General features: G+C 40.7%; 1 protein-coding gene across 3 annotated transcripts in view; it reads right to left on the minus strand.

Annotated features, from left to right (window-relative positions):
* The window catches only part of SLC25A21 (solute carrier family 25 member 21), a gene marked incomplete at its 5' end in the record, with an annotated part of 403,866 nt that overhangs the window by 12,229 nt on the left and 369,349 nt on the right, over nucleotides 1-22,288 (minus strand). For all 3 annotated transcript variants that reach the window (XM_084630967.1, XM_084630965.1, XM_084630966.1), the window contains 3 exons: nucleotides 8,176-8,340; nucleotides 13,266-13,373; nucleotides 16,172-16,231. In XM_084630967.1, coding sequence (XP_084487093.1) covers nucleotides 8,176-8,340; nucleotides 13,266-13,373; nucleotides 16,172-16,231 — 333 coding nt within the window. The remainder of the gene's footprint in view (nucleotides 1-8,175; nucleotides 8,341-13,265; nucleotides 13,374-16,171; nucleotides 16,232-22,288) is intronic.

Raw genomic sequence — 22,288 nt, forward strand, 5'->3', positions numbered from 1 at the left:
CGCGTAACCAGCAGCCAGACGATTTGCCTCAACCTCCCACCCCGCCATAAACGTCTCCCCCTTACTCTCACAGATATTGTGGAGCACACAGCAAGCAGTAATAACAGTGGGAATATTGGTTTCACTGAGGTCTAAGCGAGTCAGTAAACTGCGCCAGCGCGCCTTTAAACGTCCAAATGCACATTCTACCACCATTCTGCACTTGCTCAGCCTGTAGTTGAACAGCTCCTGACTACTGTCCAGGCTGCCTGTGTACGGCTTCATGAGCCATGGCATTAAGGGGTAGGCTGGGTCCCCAAGGATAACTATAGGCATTTCAACATCCCCAACCATTATTTTCTGGTCTGGGAATAAAGTCCCTTCCTGCAGCTTTTGAAACAGACCAGAGTTCCTGAAGATGCGAGTGTCAGATTTTTTAGATAAAGGTAACGCAGTGGATCTAATTTACTTAGATTTTAGTAAGGCGTTTGATACTGTGCCACATGGGGAATTATTAGTTAAATTGGATAAGATGAGCATCAATAGGAAAATTGAAAGGTGGATAGGGAATTGGTTAAAGGGGAGACTACAACAGGTCCTACTGAAAGGTGAACTGTCAAGTTGGAGGGAGGTTACCAGTGGAGTTCCTCAAGGATCAGTTTTGGGACCAATCTTATTTAATCTTTTTATTACTGACCTGGGCACAAAAAGTGGGAGTGTGCTAATAAAGTTTGCAGATGATACAAAGCTGGGAGGTATTGCTAATTTAGAGAAGGACAGGGATACCCTACAGGAGGATCTGGATGACCTTGTAAACTGGAGTAATAGGAATAGGATGAAATTTAATAGTGAGAAGTGTAAGGTCATGCATTTAGGGATTAATAACAAGAATTTTAGTTATAAGCTAGGGACGCATCAACTAGAAGTAACGGAGGAGGAAAAGGACCTTGGAGTATTGGTTGATCATAGGATGACTATGAGCTGCCAATGTGATATGGCTGTGAAAAAAGCTAATGTCGTCTTGGGATGCATCAGGAGAGGTATTTCCAGTAGGGATAAGGAGGTTTTAGTACCGTTATATAAGGCACTGGTGAGACCTCACCTGGAATACTGTGTGCAGTTCTGGTCTCCCATGTTTAAGAAGGATGAATTCAAACTGGAACAGGTACAGAGAAGGGCTACTAGGATGATCCGAGGAATGGAAAACTTGTCTTATGAAAGGAGACTCAGGGAGCTTGGCTTGTTTAGCCTAACTAAAAGAAGGTTGAGGGGAGATATGATTGCTCTCTATAAATATATCAGAGAGATAAATACCAGAGAGGGAGAGGAATTATTTAAACTCAGTACCAATGTGGACACAAGAACAAATGGATATAAACTGGCCACTAGGAAATTTAGATTAGAAATTAGACGAAGGTTTCTAACCATCAGAGGAGTGAAGTTTTGGAATAGCCTTCCGAGGGAAGTAGTGGGGGCAAAAGATCTATCTTGCTTTAAGATTAAACTCGATAAGTTTATGGAGGAGATGGTATGATGGGATAACATGGTTTTGGTAATTAAATATTCATGGTAAATAGGCCCAATGGCCTGTGATGGGTTTTTAGATGGGGTAAGATCCAAGTTACCCGGGAAAGAATTTTCTGTAGTATCTGGCTGATGAATCTTGCCCATATGCTCAGGGTTTAGCTGATCGCCATATTTGGGGTCAGGAAGGAATTTTCCTCCAGGGCAGATTGGAAGGCCCTGGAGGTTTTTCGCCTTCCTCTGTAGCATGGGGCACGGGTCACTTGCTGGAGGATTCTCTGCTCCTTGAGGTCTTCAAACTACAATTTGAGGACTTCAATAGCACAGATATAGGTGTGAGGTCTTTTTTAGGAGTGGTGGGTGAAATTCTGTGGCCTGCATTGTGCAGGAGGTCAGACTAGATGATCATAATGGTCCCTTCTGGCCTAAATATCTATGAATCTATGAGTCATGTACCTTTCCCGGCCATCCCACGTTGATGTTGGTGAAATGTCCCTTGTGATCCACCAGAGCTTGCAGCACTATTGAAAAGTACCCCTTGCGGCTTATGTACTTGGCGGCTTGGTGCTCCGGTGCCAAGATAGGGATATGGGTTCCGTCTACGGCCCCACCACAGTTAGGGAATCCCATTGCAGCAAAGCCATCCACTTTGACCTGCACATTTCCCAGGGTCACTACCCTTGATAGCAGCAGATCTTTGATTGCGTGGGCTACTTGCATCACAGCAGCCCCAACAGTAGACTTGCCCACTCCAAATTGATTCCCAACTGACCAGTAGCTGTCTGGCGTTGCAAGCTTCCCCAGGGCTATCGCCACTCGCTTCTCAACTGGGAGGGCTGCTCTCATCTTGTTATTCATGCGCTTCAGGGCAGGGGAAAGCAAGTCACAAAGTTCTATGAAAGTGCCCTCACGCATGCAAAAGTTTCGCAGCCACTGGGAATCGTCCCAGACCTGCAACACTATGCGGTCCCACCAGTCTGTGCTTGTTTTCCGAGCCCAGAATCAGCGTTCCACAGCATGAACCTGCCCCATTAGCACCATGATGCATGCATTGGCAAGGCCCATGCTTTCAGAGAAATCTGTGTCCATGTCCTGATCACTCATGTGACCGCGCTGACGTCGCCTCCTCGCCCGGTATCGCTTTGCCAGGTTCTGGTGCTGCATATACTGCTGGATAACGTGTGTGGTGTTTAATGTGCTCCTAATTGCCAAAGTGAGCTGAGCGGCCTCCATGCTTGCCTTGGTATGGCGTCCGCACAGAAAAAAGGCGCGGAATGATTGTCTGCCGTTGCTCTGACGGAGGGAGGGGCGACTGACGACATGGCTTACAGGGTTGGCTTCAGGGAGCTAAAATCAACAAAGGGGGTGGCTTTACATCAAGGAGTATTTCAGGCAGGACTTCACGGAGGGTTCCAATAAGAAATGGTGCACCTAAGTTATTGTTCTTATGGGATCAAGGAGGTTAGTCTGGCCTCTGATTGATACATGGCTAGATTTACCTCGCTGCACCTTCTCTGTGAGTGACTGCAGTGTGACCTAGAGGAATGAGTCCCCTAGACGGGGGAGGGGGAAGCAAATGAGTACAAAACAAAACTGGTCTATTTCTTGTTTTGATCCATTCCATCTATTTTTTACATCTTTGGCTGGCAGCAGACAGTGCAGAAGGACTGCATGCCATCCACATCTCATGGCTGCTAGGCAAAAGATGGTGCAATACGACTGCTAGCCATCCTCATCTCTTGCCTGCCCCGCAGAAGATGGTACAGTACGACTGCTAGCAATCCGTATCGCCTGCCTGCTCACCATAAGACGGTTCAATAGGACTGACTGCAGGACTAAAGAGAATGACCTGGTCAAGTCACTCCAAATTTAGTCCCTGCGCCCATGTCTGCCCAGGCGCTCCTGGCTGACGTGGCCAGGAGCACCTCGGACATGACGATGACAGCTACCAGTCATATTGCACCGTCTGCTGCCAGAAGGCAATGGGTTGCTGCTGCTGTGTAGCAATGCAGTACCACGTCTGCCAGCACCCAGGAGACATACAGTGACGGTTACCTGAGCGGGCTCCATGCTTGCCATGGTATGGCGTCTGCACAGGTAACTCAGGAAAAAAGGCGCGAAACGATTGTCTGCCCTTGCTTTCACGGAGGGAGGGAGGGAACGGGGGCCTGACGATATGTACCCAGAACCACCCACGACAATGTTTTAGCCCCATCAGGCATTGGGATCTCAACCCAGAATTCCAATGGGCAGCGGAGACTGCGGGAACTGTGGGATAGCTACCCACAGTGCAACGCTCTGGAAGTCAACGTTTGCCTCGGTACTGTGGAAGCACTCCGCCGAGTTAATGTACTTAATGCACTTAGAGCATTTTCTGTGGGGACACACACACTCCAATATATAAAACCGATTTCTAAAACACCGATTTCTATAAATTTGACCTTATTCCGTAGTGTAGACATACCCTCAGAGTGATCTGTTTTTCAGCCTTGGGAGTTTCTCACAGTGCAAATTCCCAGTGAAATACACAACTCCTTTCTTTTTAATCCAGATTTGGTATGAATTCAGTTTATTATTTATATTACTGTAGAGCCCTGGGAACCCTAGTCATGGACCAAGGACCCTATTGTGTTAGGTGCTGTACAAACACAGAGCAAAAAATTGTCCCTGCCAAAAAGTGCTTACAATCTAAGTATAAGATGAGACAAGAAATGAATACAGACAGACAGATGAGGTAGTACAAAGAAACAATACTGGTCAGCATGGGTAAGGCAGTGGTATCAATGCACCAGCAGCATGACCATTGTCAAGTTTTTTGTTGGAAGTAATGAAAAGGAAAAATAGAAGAAGGGAGCATAAAAAATATAAAAAGCAGGGGTGGGCAACCTCTTGCCCTCACAGCCATCAAAACCCTTTTGGTGCACTGCTCCCTGAGCCCATCAAAATCAATCTCTCCGAGTCCCCTCCACTAGAAAAAATGCCCTGGTTTTTCCACCTCGTCACCCTACATCCTATGTCCCTGTCTCTGCCCTCTGTCTCCAATGTCCTTGTGCAGCTGGTCAGAAAACAGAGACCACATTTTTTAAAAGGGTCTGGTTTGCATCCAATTTTTAGTTTGTCAAAATTTCTCTCTCCTCTATGCCCAGCTGTGCTTTGTCCTCTCCTTCCCCCATATGGCTGTGGGCCTGATTCTTCTGCTTTGCCATGCTCCTTGCCTAAGTAACTCTGTACTGAGACATCGGAACTGGAGTAACTGAGGCAGAAGCACTCACTAGCCAGACTCTCTTCCCTTTCAATATAGCATCTCCTGGTGGGGGGAAGACATGTTTGCAGACTTAAAGCAACCCAGGCTGCAGCTGTCACAGCTTGCAGGACGGTCGTGGACAAATGAGATGGTGGGTGACTATGTTTCAGGTACAACATTGTCTTAGTCCTGCTAATTCACATCACATGTGGGAATTTCAGGGTGGGCTGTAGCTCTGAGAAATACCATTCCTTCCCAGTCTCCTCCAGCATGCCTCATAATCATCCTCTGCCTCAGATTTTTTACAGCACTTTGCACCAACAAGAATTTCCCCCCCACATTGGGCTTCTCTGTTTCTTAAAATGTCCTGGGTAGCGTACAACTAAAAGAAAATTCTTCTGCTCTCATATTCTTGCATGACTTTTATTGTTTTTCAAATTTAGCACTCAGGTTTTGCTGCCTCTTCTTTGCGGGCTGAAACTGAAGCTCAACCTGAGCAAGACAGAGCTGATACTGGTGGGCAGAGGAAAGCATTCTGCAGAATGTGTGGCTCTGTTGATGGACGATACACACCCACAAATGATCAGTCCAGTCAACTGTCTAGGAATATTCTTGGATTCCTTGCTGGCACTGAGCTTTCACATAGCAGCATTCACAAGAATTGCTTACTATCTTCTTCTCTTGGCTAGGAGACTCCGTCCCATCCTGGAGGACAAAGACATGGCCTCTGTCATTCATCCCTTTGTCACCTCCCACTGGATTACAGAAAAGCAATGTATCTGGTCATAAAACCTTCAGCATTAGAAAACGCCAACTAATATAGAATGCTGCAGAGTGTCTCCTCAGCAACACAGGCTCCTGTGAGTACATCAGACCTGTCCTCTGCTCTCTATACTGGCTGTCCACAGAATCAAGAATCAAGTTCAAGGTCTCAGTCCTTATCTTCAAAGTGCTCCATGGTCTGGGGAATCTAAAAGATCTGGGATGAAGACCGTGGTCAACAACTATGCTTCTCAGGCACAATGGAACTCTGAACAATAACAGTAAAGTTTGTCTGTGCAGAAGAAAGAACTTTCTCTGGGGGTGGTCGGAGACTGTGGAATGAACTCCCTCAAAACTAAGGGTCAGCACAAACTTCACCACTTTCTGCTTCAAGTGCAAGGCACATTTGTTTGACCTTGCCTTCTCTAATATAAACACATCACGACAGGTATAGATATATTACAAAGAACCTCCACCACACTATCAAAACAAGACACCCTCCTGAACACACTTCTCCCTCTGGGAAGCCAATGAGAGAAAAAAATGCCATGTGACAGATGTGTAATCACATTGCTTAATGCACTATTGGAAGGTGCTCAGATACCACAGTGACGAGCACACTATAAGAACCTATGTAGAATAGAATAGATAGGGGAGCCCTTTCTGTGACATAGCAACTGACTCATCAGCTCCCATATCTGGGCACAAAAGCCCCTTTAACAGGTGACACAGCATACACCTGCAGCAGCTGGATAGATCAATTTGTGCCCAGAAATGAACTTTTTTTGGTGGCCATTTTTTAGGACTTATGAGAGTCTTAGGAATGCAGTGTTAAGGTGGGTGACTGCCACTTAGAGGTAGTAGTGAGCAAATATTTTACTTGTTATTCTGAAATTAACATTTACCAACAGATCTAACTATGATAAAAATAGCAAAGGAACATCTATTGGAAGTTTATGAAATGTGTAGCATAAACAAACTGCTATAAAATCAAGAAATTTCAAGGTGAAATAAATTACAAACCAATTCAATTGCTAGTGCAGATGTATAGAAGCTAATACTCTGTGGTGAATAGAACAAGTCTGATTTATTCTGTTTTTAGTAAACAGAGCAGGAGGTTGATTGTAAATGGCATGTTTAACAAAATAGACTGAACATATGAAAAACTATTCACTTTGAAGACTTACAACCCACACATGTCATTTATATCATTCAGGCACTCAACACAAAAGATTTATTGTTTTTGGCAAAATAAGCTGCAAACATCCTTAATTGGGATGCAAATTTAATGCATAGCTTAACACTGTTGACAGCTAAAAGGCTTATATGGAGATTTCGATACATTTTTCCACTTACGTTACAGATGGTAAGCAGCAGATATATAGTAAAGAGCCAGAGCTATTTAAAAAGTGTACCATTTTTATTTCACAGTTTTTATATGCTTGTCAGCATTACAAGACTTACTTTGAGTTTTTCTTCTTGAGAAGCATATGAAATGAAAAAATTGGTTTTCACGATGAAATACTTGAGAATAATTGAAAAGATGAAACAGTCTAAACTTTTCAGCTCCAACTGAGAAACAGCTTATTTTATCAAGCCCGTCAGACATTTGATAATTGTTGGCATCTATATTGCTTTCCCACTGATGAAAAAGGATTAGATTACAAATTACAAAGAATTATTGATTTTTTCTGTTCTCCAAATGTTGGAGTTCTTTGTTCACGAATATGTGAGACATAACGCTTGCATATTAGACCACAGCTGGAATTTTAGGCCTGATCCAACTTCCACTGAAATCAGTGGAAAGATTCTCACTGACTTCAATGAGATTTGGGTCAGACCTATTGTGGTCAGGCCCTGTGCAAACTTCTCTACACAACTGTAGTTAATGCAACCTAATCCTGTAACTGGCTACACCCTTGAAGATGTCTGTCTTCTGATTGTGGTGTATTTGTACACTGAGGACAAGTAGGTGGATTCTGGCCAGCAGACTCACTTCCCTTAGATTTAAAATCATACATAAAATATATGTCTCCAGATCTGAATAATTCATTGCATCATACAAAATCTATACAAACTCTGAACTGTCCTCTCCCTCATAATGCAATAACAGCTTTTTATGACATTTTATTTTACTCTAAAAAGTTAGTAAATGGTTGTTATGCCAAATCCTATCACTATCCCTTGACTAGCAGGCAGGAACTCTTCATTATTTCCTAGAAGACACACCTGACCCTCCATGTCCTTAAGAGAATCTGACTTTTCATATTTTGAAATTTACGATACTCTAAAAATATGTAAACTGGTGAACGGTATTCAAACTAAGGAGCGCAATGTAAATATAAATGTAATTTACTCCCATTTCTTAGCATCTTTATGCTGCCAGAAAGGTGCAAAATGGCCTTCATGTAAATGAGAATTTGGCCATTCATATTTTAAAGAATTCCTTGTAGCTCACTTTGCTTAAAAAGTGAGAATTGCCAATTCTTGTTTTGCTACAGAAAATAATCTTTCTAATAAAACTTTGTAGGACTCCCAAAAATAGACAAAATGAAGCAAAATGTCTCTCTGAAAAGATCACAGCTTTGCAAGGAAAGGTAGAATTTCAATTAAATTGCCCTGTTTATGACTATCTTTTTGTCTTTCATACAGTACAAAACACTTACCTCATTGACTGGAATAATGTTTTTGACGTTGAAGTAGAATCCAAAGTAAACCATATTAAAAACTCCATGGCGGCCCAATGTTGCAGTAAGGCCTTTGTTGAGTCCACGGAATCCTAAGCCATCAGTTGTAATAATTCGCCGTGCTTGGACAAAGGTTGATGGTTGCTGCACATGTAAAACAAAAGAAAGAAGAAATAATTTTTACAAACACTAAGTGTAGTAAACTATCCACAGAGCCTCATTTCAAACCAGACCACTATCAACGTGTTACCAACTCTTGTGATTTTATCACGAGTCTCAAAATATTTGGTGCGTTTTCTCAAAGCCCCAGCCCCTGGAATCTTGAGGTTATGTGAGAATCACAACTTTCATTGAAAAAAAAAAGTTTCTAACCCTCATGATTGCAGAGAAAAGCTTGAAACCATGATCCAAATGTGTCCTAAGGGCTCAGAAACCAGGAGGTGAAGGAAAAGACCCCAAAATTCTTATGTTTTGAAATCTCATGATCCTTATACCAATCTCATGAATTTTTTTTGTCCAACTCATAATTTTTGAATGCGTGGAGTTGGCAATACTGTTATCAGCAGAGACGCTGTGTTGCTAAGGTTGCAGTAGATGAAAAGCCACATACAAAGTGTATTTGAAAATGCCTCTGTATGGATTTAAGAGCCTAACTTTAGGCAAATTATTTTGAAAATCTTGGTCTATATTTATTATAAGTATATTGAAATTAGTGTTTGCAATCTAGTCAAAATGGTTCTCCATTTTCCTGCTTACACGTCCTAATGGAAATTATGGTTTGCCTCTCTAATGAAACATTTTACTTTAATGGGAGCTGTTGGATTTTGAAAATCAGGCCACTTATTTAAATTCCCTAACCTGGATTTAGGAATCTCATTTAAGATATCCTGTTCTGAAAATCCTGGCCTCAAGGGATAGAAACCTTCTTAGTTCAGGGCATAAGACAACCACTAACTAATGGACGATAGGAAGAAATTTCCTCTATGGGCAGGTTATTACCTAAGTATCCATTACAAAGATTCTAGCACCTTCCTTTGAGGTATGTGGTATTGGCTGCTGTTTGACAGGCCATCAGAATAGATGCACATTTGATACCACATGGCAAGTCCAGTGTTCCCAAATGTATTGTACTAGATTTGGTACAGTGAATTACTTTCACAGGTTAACATTAACATTTTAGCTCTTTGCTTTAAGTCACAAGTATTAAAAAGGTCATTTAAAAAGCCTGTTTGCTGACTTGTCCTTGGTTTTCACTAAAACATAATGCCACTTTTGTATAACCAAATATTTAATCAGAAAGGCAAAACATTACTTCCACTAAGATGCTTAAACAGGAAAATGTAGAACAGTTTTGACTAGAACTCTGTAAACACTGCTGATGTCAATATACATATTTGTTTAATGGGCTTCCATTTTAAAATATCACCCTGGCAGATCAACATCATCAGCCAAATGATCCCAATTATACCCAACACAACAGGTTACTGCTTATTTAGGTTACAGCCAAGTTTTCTTTTCTTTTACTATTTAGGTTCATTTGTCCTTTGCATATTTAGTAACTAATATTGACCCGCTGATGCTCTGCTATCCATCTCTGTCTGTAGAAATAAAAAACAAACCAACCCTATTTTATCATAATGATTTACTTTTGTAGCTACACACAAAGATATCAAAGCTCTTTACTATAGATGAGCATCTATACACTGAATGCAGATATTCAAACTGGAATTTGATCAGGAGACTAGGATTAATGTCTTTGCTCTTGGAAAAATTCAGACTGGATCTTTAAAGATAACCAGCAGTCATGAACTCAGTTTCAAGTCTCTGCTAAAGAAGGCAACTTCAACAATACAGTGCCCACTGGCATTAAGCTGGATTATTGATTTACTAATGACTCAGAGGGGAAGGGATGCCAGCTGCTGAACACCTGATGCCAGTTTTGGCAGCAGAAGATTTTCGTTGGCAAAGCACAGCTCTGACCTTGGTTAGCTTTTGAAATCTGAAAAGATCCAATGTGTACGGCTGCTAGCATTTGGCCATTGATAAATACCCACTGCAGTGTTTCTATTAGGGGAATTCCATGATGTCAGAGTGCTGATGTGTCAAATCTGGGGGTCTTCCTCTTTAAACCAACAGACCCCAGAAAGATGCTCAGATATCACAGAACAATCCAATGGTCAGCACACTATTGGTGTGCAGTCTCCCTTGTTCCTTGAAACAGGCTGCATTTCTTATTTAAAGGTAACAGCCAACATAATATGTAAATTGAATTAAGTTTCATCACATGGCATGAACTACACAATGGGATAAGTGCAGACACTGCTTAATCCTTTTAGAAAAACGCTGCGTTGTTACAGAGTGAAGCCACATCATATAGTAGGTAGTAACAAGAATATGCTACTCATGAGGAAATAGGTCTGGGTTTTGGTAAGTTAAGAATTTTTAAAAGAAAAAATATAATGTCTTCTATTTCTGACATCTCTTTTAGCATATTCAAACAGGAATGTGACAGATCCTCAACTGGTAGAAGTCAACACAGCTCTATTGAAGTCATAAAATCATAGAATAATGGAACTGGAAAGGACCTCGAGAGGCAGGACTAAGTATTATCTAGACCAATGGTGTCCAATAGAAATTTGATGCTAGCCACACTGCTAGCCATACTTGTGGTTTTGAATTTTTCTTATTAGCCACATTATAAAAAAGCCACATGCATTAGCCACAATTCAATAGCCTACTAGCCACATGGGGCTAGCGGTGAACGTATTGGACACCGCTCATCTAGACCATCCCTGACAGGTGTTTGTCCAACCTGCTCTTAAAAATCCTCAATGATGGAGATTCCACAACCTCCCTAGGCAATTTATTCCCGTGCTTAACCACCCTGACAGTTAGGAAGCTTTTCCTAATGTCCAACCTTAACCGCCCTTGCTGCAATTTAAGCCCATTGCTTCTTGTCCTAACCTCAGAAGTTAAGAACAACAATTTTTCTCCCTCCTCCTTGTAACAACCTTTTATGTTCTTGAAAACTGTTATCATGTCCCCTCTCAGTCTTCTCTTCTCCAGACTAAGCAAACCCAATTTTTTCCATCTTTTCTCATAGGTCATGTTTTCTAGACCTTTAATAATTTCTGTTGCTCTTCTCTGGATTTTCTCCAATTTGTCCAAATCTTTCCTGAAATGTGGCACCCAGAACTGGACACAATACTCCAGCTGAGGCCTAATCGGTGCGGAGTAGAGCGGAAGAATTACTTCTCATGTCTTGCTTACAATATTCCTGCTAATACATTCCAGAATGATGTTTGCTTTTTTTTTTCAACAGTGCTACACTGTTGACTCATATTTAGCTTGTGATCCACTATGACCCCCAGATCCCTTTCCTCAGTATTCCTTTTTAGGAAGTCATTTCCCATTTTGTATGTGCGCAACTGATTGTTCCTTCCTAAGTGGAGAACTTTGTGTTTGTTCTTTTTGAATTTCATCCTATTTACTTCAAACCATTTCTCCAGTTTGTCCAGATCACTTTGAATTGTAATCCTATCCTCCAAAGCACTTGCAACCCCTCCCAGCGGTATTGTCTGCAAACTTTATAAGTTACTCTCTATGCCATTTTTGAAATCATTGATGAAGATATTGAATAGAACTGGACCTAGAACTGATCCCTGCGGGACCCCACTCGTTATGCCCTTCCAGTATGACTGTGAACCACTGATAACTACTCTCTGGGAACGATTTTCCAACCAGTTATGCACCCACCTTATAGTAGCTCCATCTAGGTTGTATAGTGAATAGAGTTCAGCCAATTTACACCAGTGGAATATCTGGCATTATATTTTTAGTTACATAAAATGTTAGTAAAACTTACAAAGCACCTAAGTGACTCAGTCCCATTTACTTTTTTTTTCAAGAGGACAAATAAAAACTTATTTGATTTTCAATGGGAATTAGGTCCCTAGGTGCTCATTTAGGTGCTTTTGAAAATTTTACATGAATGACTATGACATAACCATAGTACTGCAATTAGGGCATTGTTAGCATTTTCATTAATCATCAGTGTATTTTGATTCCTTTTTTTAAGCTCAAGAGCTTTGATTTCAAAAATTGAAGCTTTGATTTTCTAGAACAATTACTATGAGGAATATCACTGATTTTTTTATTTTATTTTTTTGAAGATCAGAGGAGAAAAACGTAGAGGATATAGGTTTCATTTGGGGGGGGGTAATAATTAATTATAACTCACTGCAAAGAAAAGCAGTGAGGTGGATTAAAAACCCTGTGAGGGAGAATAAAGTCTCTGGAATTTATGTGCGGAGAGGATGTTGTGTTCCCATTTAGTGCTGCTGGAACTAGTTTGCTCACAATATGGTATTAATACATTTATACTCAAAAGGAAAAGTTTGTATCGAGGCAGGCCAATTATATCTGCAGAGGTATAGAGAAGGTCTGATTATTTGTTCATGGAACTGACAGATTGTAATACTGGTTCACGATTTTTTCATATTACAGAGCACGTCATACGAGAGAACGAGAGAGAGAGAGAAAGATCTTTTCATTAATCACCTTTCCAGCTCCCCAATTGCTTTACTTTCCATACAGTATTCTCTGTGGCCCTATTGACCATGGAGGAAGGAGGGTCCATGGGTTAGAGTGTTAACCTAGGCTACAGAAGACATAGGTTCAAGTCCCTGCTCCGTGTACTTTCTGTGTAACCTTAGGCAAGTCACTTAACCTCTTTCTATGCCCCAGTTCCCCATCTGTAATATGGCGATAACAGTATTTTCGTATCTTATATGGGTGTTGTAAGAGCATCACAAAGAGGAGTAAAACATCTGGCTCCTAATGTGCAACTAGGTACTTTCCCTATATTTATTATTTTGTCAGCAAAGTTTCCTATTCCACCTTTGTTAAAATAGCATTGCTTAGAGGGAATGGCATTATTTCATCCAAACAGCCTCAGAGAAAGTTTTCTACAATGAGCATAGAGAGTCTGATTAAATATTAAAATTAACTTTTAAAGTATTTCTTATATTTAACAAAGTATTGAAAAAATAATGGAATAGTTACCATACCTCTGTGAAAGCATTCCGATTTGCCTGTAAGCTAACCTTTACTACTTCAAATGGGTTAACCACAACTGCTTCTGTTAATCCAGATCCCAGACCAGCAACTGCAAACGTCTAGGGAAATTAAATCAATCAATACTTAAAAATCAAGTTTTCATGAGCACTGTTGTAAAATGTCTCATACATCACATGATGAAGCTGAATGATATGATGAAAATGGAGAGACCTTCACTAATTCAGCAGTATACCATTACTAAACAGCTTTAGCCCTTGATTCGATGTTGACAGTTCATGAAGAAGAAATTACAAAAACCAAAACCACATTCCAAAAATTCAAAATAAAACGTCAAAGTCCTATCAACAATGAATTCTCTCTAGCTGGAAGGAAAGCTGTGTTACTGATTTAAGATGCATACATGGAAAAATAATGTTCCCATGTTATATTTGGGTGGAGTTTGAATGCAATAAATAATAATTTTGTTTTTTTAAAATATAGATGTAGCTATGTAATACTTAAAAAAACTTCTGTGTATTCAGCATTAAATCAAATGCACTTAAAATATAGTAAAAGTAATGAATATTCCAGGCTAAATTGTGAAGCACTTACTCAAGCAAAATGCCCACTTAGAAGGAAAATTCTCCATAGGTAAATTTCAACCCTGAGATGACTTAAGTGGTACTTAAGTGGTGCAGAGGGCTGGTGCTGGCCCCCTTCACTGGGGTGAATTCACCCCATCTGCTCAAAAGATCAATGGCACAGTATGGCCCTGAGTAAGGCCTGTGCTTTGCACTCAGGTAGAATACGCCAAATTTAGAAAGATAAAAAATGGTTTACTTTGTTCATAATCGATAAACAACAGCTAAGTTTCAGAGCAGTTAAGAAAATTCAAAATAATTAATCTTGGGCTGTTTGTTTCTTTATTTTAATCTCCAGTGCCAGCCACGTATAAGCCACTCCTCTACCACCTTAAACCCACAGCATAGTATATGAGTAAACTGGCTGAAATAGGAAAAGAACCATGGTGGGAGGAAAGCAATAGTCAGGAAAACTTTCCATTCAGCTCACAGGGGGCCAGACGGTGACTGACTCTGAATGTTCAAGAAGGGAGAGGGTGGCAGGAGCCTTTAACCCTTTGTTCACTTATACAGAGGCAGTCTCTGTCCCAGTCATTCTGCACCCGGAACACTGGCCATGCTGCCAGTAGGGCTATATTTCCCTCATGGGATGGGAGCATGGCCCACCCCTTCATTAGCAGTTGTCGGTCTGAAGCCAAGGGGAAGAGGGTGGGAACACTTGTTTCTCCTTTTCAGTGGGACATGAACTCCACCAGAAGACCTGGTGGTATTCCACTTGCCTCAGCCTGGAGGTATATAGAAAACCTCTAGGATTCCTCTTCTCCTCCCCACCCCCAATGGCTATGGCATTTAAGACACAAGAGAGCCCTAAGTGTAACTGAAAACGATAGCAATGTAATGAAAGCGGCATTATTCATTAAAAAAATTATTGGGATGTTTGTTGCCCAGTACAGCTGCTATACGAATCAAAGCTGCTCTTTGTTAAGAACGTACGCTGTTATGTTTACTAGTTTTCACCATGCTGTTCTTGGAAAAGGGTGGCAATACACCAAAAAACCTGAAACCTGCTCTTTCCACTTGCCAGGGATGCAAATGACAGCTTCTCCATTGTACATTAAGAAAGGGGGAGTTTGCTGACAACATGAGGGGACTGTAAACAACCATGGCACCAATGGAGTACTTAGGAGGAGGAAGTTTCATGTGAAGAGTTTACCGTCCTGCATGAGAAGGGCAAGAGCATGTTGTTTCACACAGACAGTACCTGGGGTAACGATAAACTAAAGGTTTCCTCTCTATTTTTACACCCTTTAGCAGGCACAGTATAGTCTAATATAGGGCACTTATTCTTACAAGACAAGTAACCATATATTTTCTTTGTCTATCACAAACTTCCATCCCAGGAACCAAAACTGTAAAAAGAATTCTAATCCCAAACTCACCTGACCACAAAATCTATAATCCAGATGTTCAGGATTTTATTATTTATTACATACCCTTTTCCAAGTAGTTCACATTTTTTTAGTCTTGCTTAAAACTCAGATACATGGATTATTATAAACAGAATACAGGTGTCTCTACAAAGTGTGAGGTGTTTTATGCATGCCAAAATCTTTTTAAAAGGGAGTAGACAGGAGGCAAGAGATTAAAAGTAGAAACATCGAAATGAAATCTGGTTGAAATTTTTCAGACAAAAATTTTCAATTAAAAATAGCCTTTAAAAAAAAACCATGAAAATTGTTGACATTCTTCATTTTCCCCAGAAAACAGCATCGTGCCACTTTTTCACATTTGTTATTGAAAATATTATAGAAAATGATATAAAAATGGTTGTTGACGTTTTTTGTTTACCAAAAAAAGTTGCTGAAAAGGTTAGCAAGATCTTCATTTAATGAAAAGCTGGGTTTTGATAATCAAAAAATGTCAATAACCATTTCAATCACATTTTCAATGGTGTCTTTGATAAATATATTTCCAAAAATATTGAAAAATAAACAATGTTTTGACCACTTCAAAATGAAAACTTTGAAACCTAGAAATTTTTTTACAAAATGAGTTTTTCCATTTTTTGACCAGCTGCAACTGAAATGTATTTACTATGGTAACTTATTGATTTTTCCAAGATATCACACATTATACTTTTGGACCCTTCCCATGTTTTCCAAGGCAACACCTTCATTTCTGCTATCTGCAGCTCAGATACCTGGCATGTTTTTTCTGTTGTATTTCACACGGGCATCACGCTAAGTATCTTGGTCCTTTTACTTTTGGGGAAGGGTAGAGGGACATCCAATATTTCCTTAAATGAACGAAAACCCTAATTATGTATTCACACTTACCAATCCTGGTGATAGTGAAGCATGTCCTAGTAATTTCTTGTATTGTTCAAAGGTGAAAAACTATAAATTAAATACAGTTACATTTAAAACTCAGCATTGTTTAGAAGATTTTATTACAAGATATTTATTTGATTTAGAAAAAAGAGACAATGAAGGCCTGATTCTCCACTGTCTCATACCCTCTGTAGGTACAAGTGTAAATGACTACATAAGCTACAAGGTAGCGGAGAATCAGGTCCTTCAGATGATTTCATGAGTAAATAAGGCATAAAGTTAACACAAACGGAATTAAAGACAATGAGCTATTGTACACAAGAGAAGATTTGCAATACATAGTTCTTGCTTTCAATTTACTAACCTTTGCTCTAATGGCTCATTTTCAGATGTTTTTATGTAAGTTACAGAATAGCTAATATAATCTTTTTTGTAATAAATTAACTATATTATTTCCATTTTTGTATGATATTAGTACACTTCTCATCAGAGAGATGCAAACTGATAGAATTGCAGAATGGAAGTTTGTGTATCTTTCTGTAGTCTTCCACCATGAAGTGATATTTTTCTTCCAATTTCTTCCCTCCTTTAAAAATAAGTCTCACACAGAACTGTTTAATTTTGCTTAAGGGACTGTCCTCAGAAGTGCTGGGCATATACAACTCCTCTGAGGATTAGTTTCACAATCAGTGCCTTTTGTATTGTAACTTGAGGGGAGAGATGGGAAACTGGGAAAGCAGGATTGGTCCTGCTTTGAGCAGGGGGTTGGACTAGATGACCTCCTGAGGTCCCTTCCAACCCTGATATTCTATGATTCTAATTTAGTTTTTCCTGCACCTCATTGTAACGAGCCAGCCAGGATTGAATGATACCCATTGTCACCTAAAACTTTCCTTGGATGTTTCAGCACACCAATTGTCCAGTGTTGCCAGATTCAAAGACAGAACAACTGGAGGGCCTTGTTCTTGAAAGAAGAATACACAGGGTGAAACCCTGACCCCACTGAAGTCATTGACAAAGTTCCTGCTGACTTTAATGAAGACAGGATTTCAGCCACAGTTCCCAACTTCTTGGGTGTAAATTCAGAAAGTTCCAAATCATCTAAATTTGCAAATGTACTGCTGAAATAATGTTTCATAGAATCATAGAAGATTAGGGTTGGAAGAGACCGCAGGAGGTCATCTAGTCCAACCCCCTGCTCAAAGCAGGACCAACCCCAACTAAATCATCCCAGCCATGGCTTTGTCAAGCTGGGCCTTAAAAACCTCTAAAGATGGAGATTCCACCACCTCCCTAGGTAACCCATTCCAGTGCTTCACGACACTCCTAGTGAAACAGTTTTTCCTAACAGCCAACCTAGACCTCCCCCACTGCAACTTGAGACCATTGCTCCTTGTTCTGTCATCTGCCACCACTGAGAACAGCCTAGCTCCATACTCTTTGGAACCCCCCTTCAGGTAGTTGATGGCAGCTATCAAATCCCCCCTTTACTCTTCTCTTCTGCAGACTAAATAAGCCCAGTTCCCTTAGCCTCTTCTCATAAGTCATCCTTTCTGTAGTGGGGGCCCAAAACTGGACACACTATTCCAGATGTGGCCTAACCAGTGCCGAATAGAGGGGAATAATCACTTCCCTTGATCTGCTGGCAATGCTCTTACTAATGCAGCCCAATATGCCGTTAGCCTTCTTGGCAACAAGGGCACACTATTGACTCATATCCAGCTTCTCGTCCACTGTAATCCCCAGGTACTTTTCTGCAGAATTGCTGCTTACCCAGTTGGTCCGCAGCCTGTAGCAGTGCATGGGATTCTTCCGTCCTAAGTGCAGGACTCTGCATTTGTCCTTGTTGAACCTCATCAGATTTCTTTTAACCCAATCCTCCAATTTGTCTAGGTCACTCTGGACCCTATCCCTACCCTCCAGTGTATCTAACTCTCCCCCCAGCTTAGTGTCATCTGTAAACTTGCTGAGGGTGCAATCCATCCCATCATCCAGATCATTAATGAAGATGTTGAAGAAAATCGGCCCCAGGACAGACCCCTGGAGCACTCCACTTCATGCCGGCTGCCAACTAGACATCGAGCCATTGATCATTACCCATTGAGCCCAACAATCTAGCCACCTTTCTATCCACCTTATAGTCCATTCATCCAATCCATACTTTTTTAACTTGCTAGCAAGAATACTGTGGGAGACCATATCAAAAGCTTTGCTAAAGTCAAGATATATCATATCCACTGCTTTCCCCAGATCCACAGATCCAGTTATCTCATCATAGAAGGCAATCAGGTTGGTGAGGCATGACTTGCCCTTGGTGAATCCATGTTGACTGTTCCTGATCACCTTCCTCTCCTCTAAGTGCTTCAAAATGGATTCCTTGAGGACCTGCTCCATGATTTTTCCAGGGATTGAGGTGAGGCTGACCAATCTGTAGTTCCCCGGATTCTCCTTCTTTCCTTTTTAAAAGATTGGCACTATATTTGCTTTTTTCCAAACATCTGGGATGTTACTAGGTTGCCTCCCTCATTCAGTAAGGGTCCCACACTTTCCCTGACCTTCTTCTTGTTGCTAACATTCCTGTAGAAACCCTTCTTGTTACCCTACACATCCCTTGCTAGTTGCAACTCCAGTTGTGCTTTGGCCTTCCTTCCATGTCCTGTATGCTCGAGCAATATTTTTATACTCCTCCCTATTCATCTGTCCAAGTTTCCACTTCTTGTAAACTTCCTTTTTGTGTTTAAGCTCATCAGAGATTTCTCCGTAAAGCCACGCTGGTCGCCTGTCATATTTGCTATTCTTTCTGCCCATCGGGATGGTTTGTTCCTGCACCCTCAATAAGGCTTCTTTAAAATAAAGCCAGCTCTCCTGTACTCCTTTCCCCCTCATATTAGCCTCTTAGGGGATGCTGCCCATCAGTTCTCTGAGAGAGTCAAAGTCGGCTTTTCTGAAGTCCAGGGTTGGTATTCTGCGGCTCCCCTTTCTTCCTTTTGTCAGGATCCTGAACTCAGCCATCTCATGGTCACCGCTGCTGATGCCATCCAGAGTAACTACTTTAAGAACAGTAAATTCTTGCCAGAATGATGAAGTAGGACAGGAGAGAACTTTCAGGGATAGAGAGGGAAGGAGGGGGTCCAAGTTTCAGGTAGAACTTAGAAATATTACAAGTAATAGTCCATATAAGTTTCATGGTTTTATATTTTTGAGAGAGATGAGAATATGCCAGGCTTAGAAGGACTATAAAGCTCACCAGACTTGAGTCTCCCATAATTATCAAACAAGTGTCCAGTACTTCCCTGTCAAAGGATGGTGACTTTGACATGAGGCTTTCAGTACTGAGGGAAGAATAAAGCAACGAAAAATGGAGGTTCTCAGGGCTTTACCACAGATGTATTCTGGGACTTTCTGAACATTTATCAGAAACATGGGGCAAAAGTTACAACCTCCCCACCTCTAAAAAGTGAGTAACCAACAACCTCTTATCTTCCAGACTCCTGCCCAATGTTCCTGCTGCAGTGCTGAATGTGCCCTAGCATTCCATTATTTTTAGGAAGCTGATTCAAGCCAACGTGGTATCTCTTGGACCGCTGTTCAATTGGATTCCAACTACAAGGCCAAGTTTGTGTGTGGAATCTTCTCCCACCCCTTCATGTGCAGCCAAACTATTCTGCCATGTCAAGGGAAGCAATGGGAAATGTGTCCAGAACTGATATATGTTTCTTGAGAGACACAGGGAATGGAGTTTTCCTGTTAAACACAAGGAGGTGCTTGACCTGTAATGTGCCCAGACCAAGGGAGACAACCTGATACCCCAAGGACTTAGTTTATCACAGAGCTCTGCATATAAAACAACACTTACTCTACAACACGTGTCACTGGAGCATAAGCAGTAAATACAACACTGGCATTTCAACTTGTTCCTGGTGATGTGGGGTCTTCCATGACTCAGGGCCCTGTGCTGCAGCAAGTTTGATAGCATTTTCTGGACCAGATCTGTTTTCTAGTTTCTAGAAAATTTACTAGAATCACATCAGGTACAACAAAGGACCAGACACGAATGGGCTAATGTAACAATGCCAAACTTAAAGCTAGAATAAAATACATATTACATATCTATGACGGCAAATGTAACCCACACACTTCCTGGGTGTGGTGTTCTGTCCTCTCTAGTGGCACCAAGACCACTTAGAGATTAATTAGTCTGTTCTACAGCCTTAGCTAAAAGCCAGTTGGCTTTTAGCTCATGCAGTAGAGACTCATGCACTAAGCTCCAGAGACCCCAGGTTCAATCTCGCCTGACGATGCCCGGGATCTGTCAGTGTTACACGCTGTTGAAACTGTGAAATCTTAGAGCCTGACACTCCAGCCACAGGATACAAATAGCTTCCTCTGTATTCAACAGGAATGACTCTTAGACTCCAGCAGGAGAATTCAGCCCCTAGAATTTAATTGCTTTCCAGACACTGTATTGACTTAACAGCAATCTACAGCACTTAGTGCAAATATGTTTAAGATCAATGCAATAGGTCTGTCAATAATCAAACAAGATAAAAGTGTTAGGCATAAACCTATAATTATCTTTATTGCTAAGTTAAATAACCATGAAATACACCTCTCTTAAACAGTATGCCATAATTTCCAGAGTCAATTTTACTTGTATGGCAAAAGAAAATCTCCGGAAAAATCTCAAGTACCGCAGGGTCCATTATGATACTAATTAAATTCATTTCTTATTGTTGTAAAGTTGCTTTATTCTCTCTCCAGTGTCTTTCTGTAGAGTGCTACCCTTCCCACCTTTCAAGGAATTTCTGCTATTCCATAATGTTTTCCACAGTCTCCTAGATCTGTGAAATGGCCATAAAAAAAGAAGAAATATACTACCTGGAAATGTTTTGGTCTTAAAAATTTTACCTTAGAGTACTGATAACTTCCTAAAGTCCCAAATAAAAGAACTGCTTAATAGTAACTCTTTCACATTATGTGAATAGAGGTTTTTTTTAAAGAAAAATAATCAATGCCAGTAAAAACTTAATATAAAATTTAGTTGGACATACCAAAATGACTCTGTGTGTGAATAATTTTGTCAAAAGGCTCTGCATAGATAGACAGGCTTCTATGTCCCCAGTCATTGAAAGGGATGAGCACCCGAAGTGCCTTTAATAACATAGAATGAAGTAATTTATTTTACTATACAATTATATTAACAGCTATCCTCACAAAGTCCAAAGAAACATATATTTAAAATATATGCATTCATATATTTAATAACCAATACTGCCCATCTGGCAAAGATACACTTAAATCTATGTTACACAGAAAAAAGCCAAAGTACTTACCATATGTCTCAATAACTTTAAGGTTAAAATATGCTTGAAACAAGATGTCTGGGAACATATGCACAATATACATTTTCCCAAAAAGTTCATCTGTTAACCATTGTACTGGCACCACCGATTTCTGTTATCCAAGCCCAAGCTAACTCAGGGTTATAAAGTTTTCATCCTTCAGAAATACCAGCTTTCTTTTTAGAAAGGAAAAAAGAGAGATGGAGAGAAAGAGACACAAAGACAGACAGACAGACAAAGGATCAAACTTCTTCAAAGGTGAACCCAGGTCTCTGACACCTAGCTTTAAAGTAAAATATTGCATCAGAACACTTTGGTTTTAATGGCTTTATTTTTACATGCAAATAGATGTATCCAGCGAATACATTATTCCATGCAGACAATGTTACATTTCTTCTCAGCAGGAACTCTGCCTTGTTTGTTTATCTTGGTGATCTTTAATTAGTGCAGTCATTTCATAATTCAAGATACCCTTCCTGTACAATTGGAGCTGTGAAAAATATTCACCACCAAACCAGAAACCACACTGCCAGAAACCAGAAAATGCCCTTCCCACTGTTGAGGCTCCCTCACTGATGGTGAAAGGGAAAAGCTGGAGTTTCCCTAGTTACTGCTCAAGCCTCAAAGTCTTTTGCATGGATGTTGTGCTCCAGATCACCAACAGTTTCACAACCCAGCATACCTAAATGGGAAGGATGTATCCCGAGGCCTGTTAGAGTGAGTGGGGGCTACTGAGGAAGGGAAGGAGAAAAATGAATCTAAGAAACCAGTGATCTTCCTT

Source organism: Lepidochelys olivacea (assembly GCF_965140295.1).
Source record: "Lepidochelys olivacea isolate rLepOli2 genome assembly, chromosome: 6".
Taxonomy (NCBI): Eukaryota; Metazoa; Chordata; order Testudines; family Cheloniidae; genus Lepidochelys; species Lepidochelys olivacea.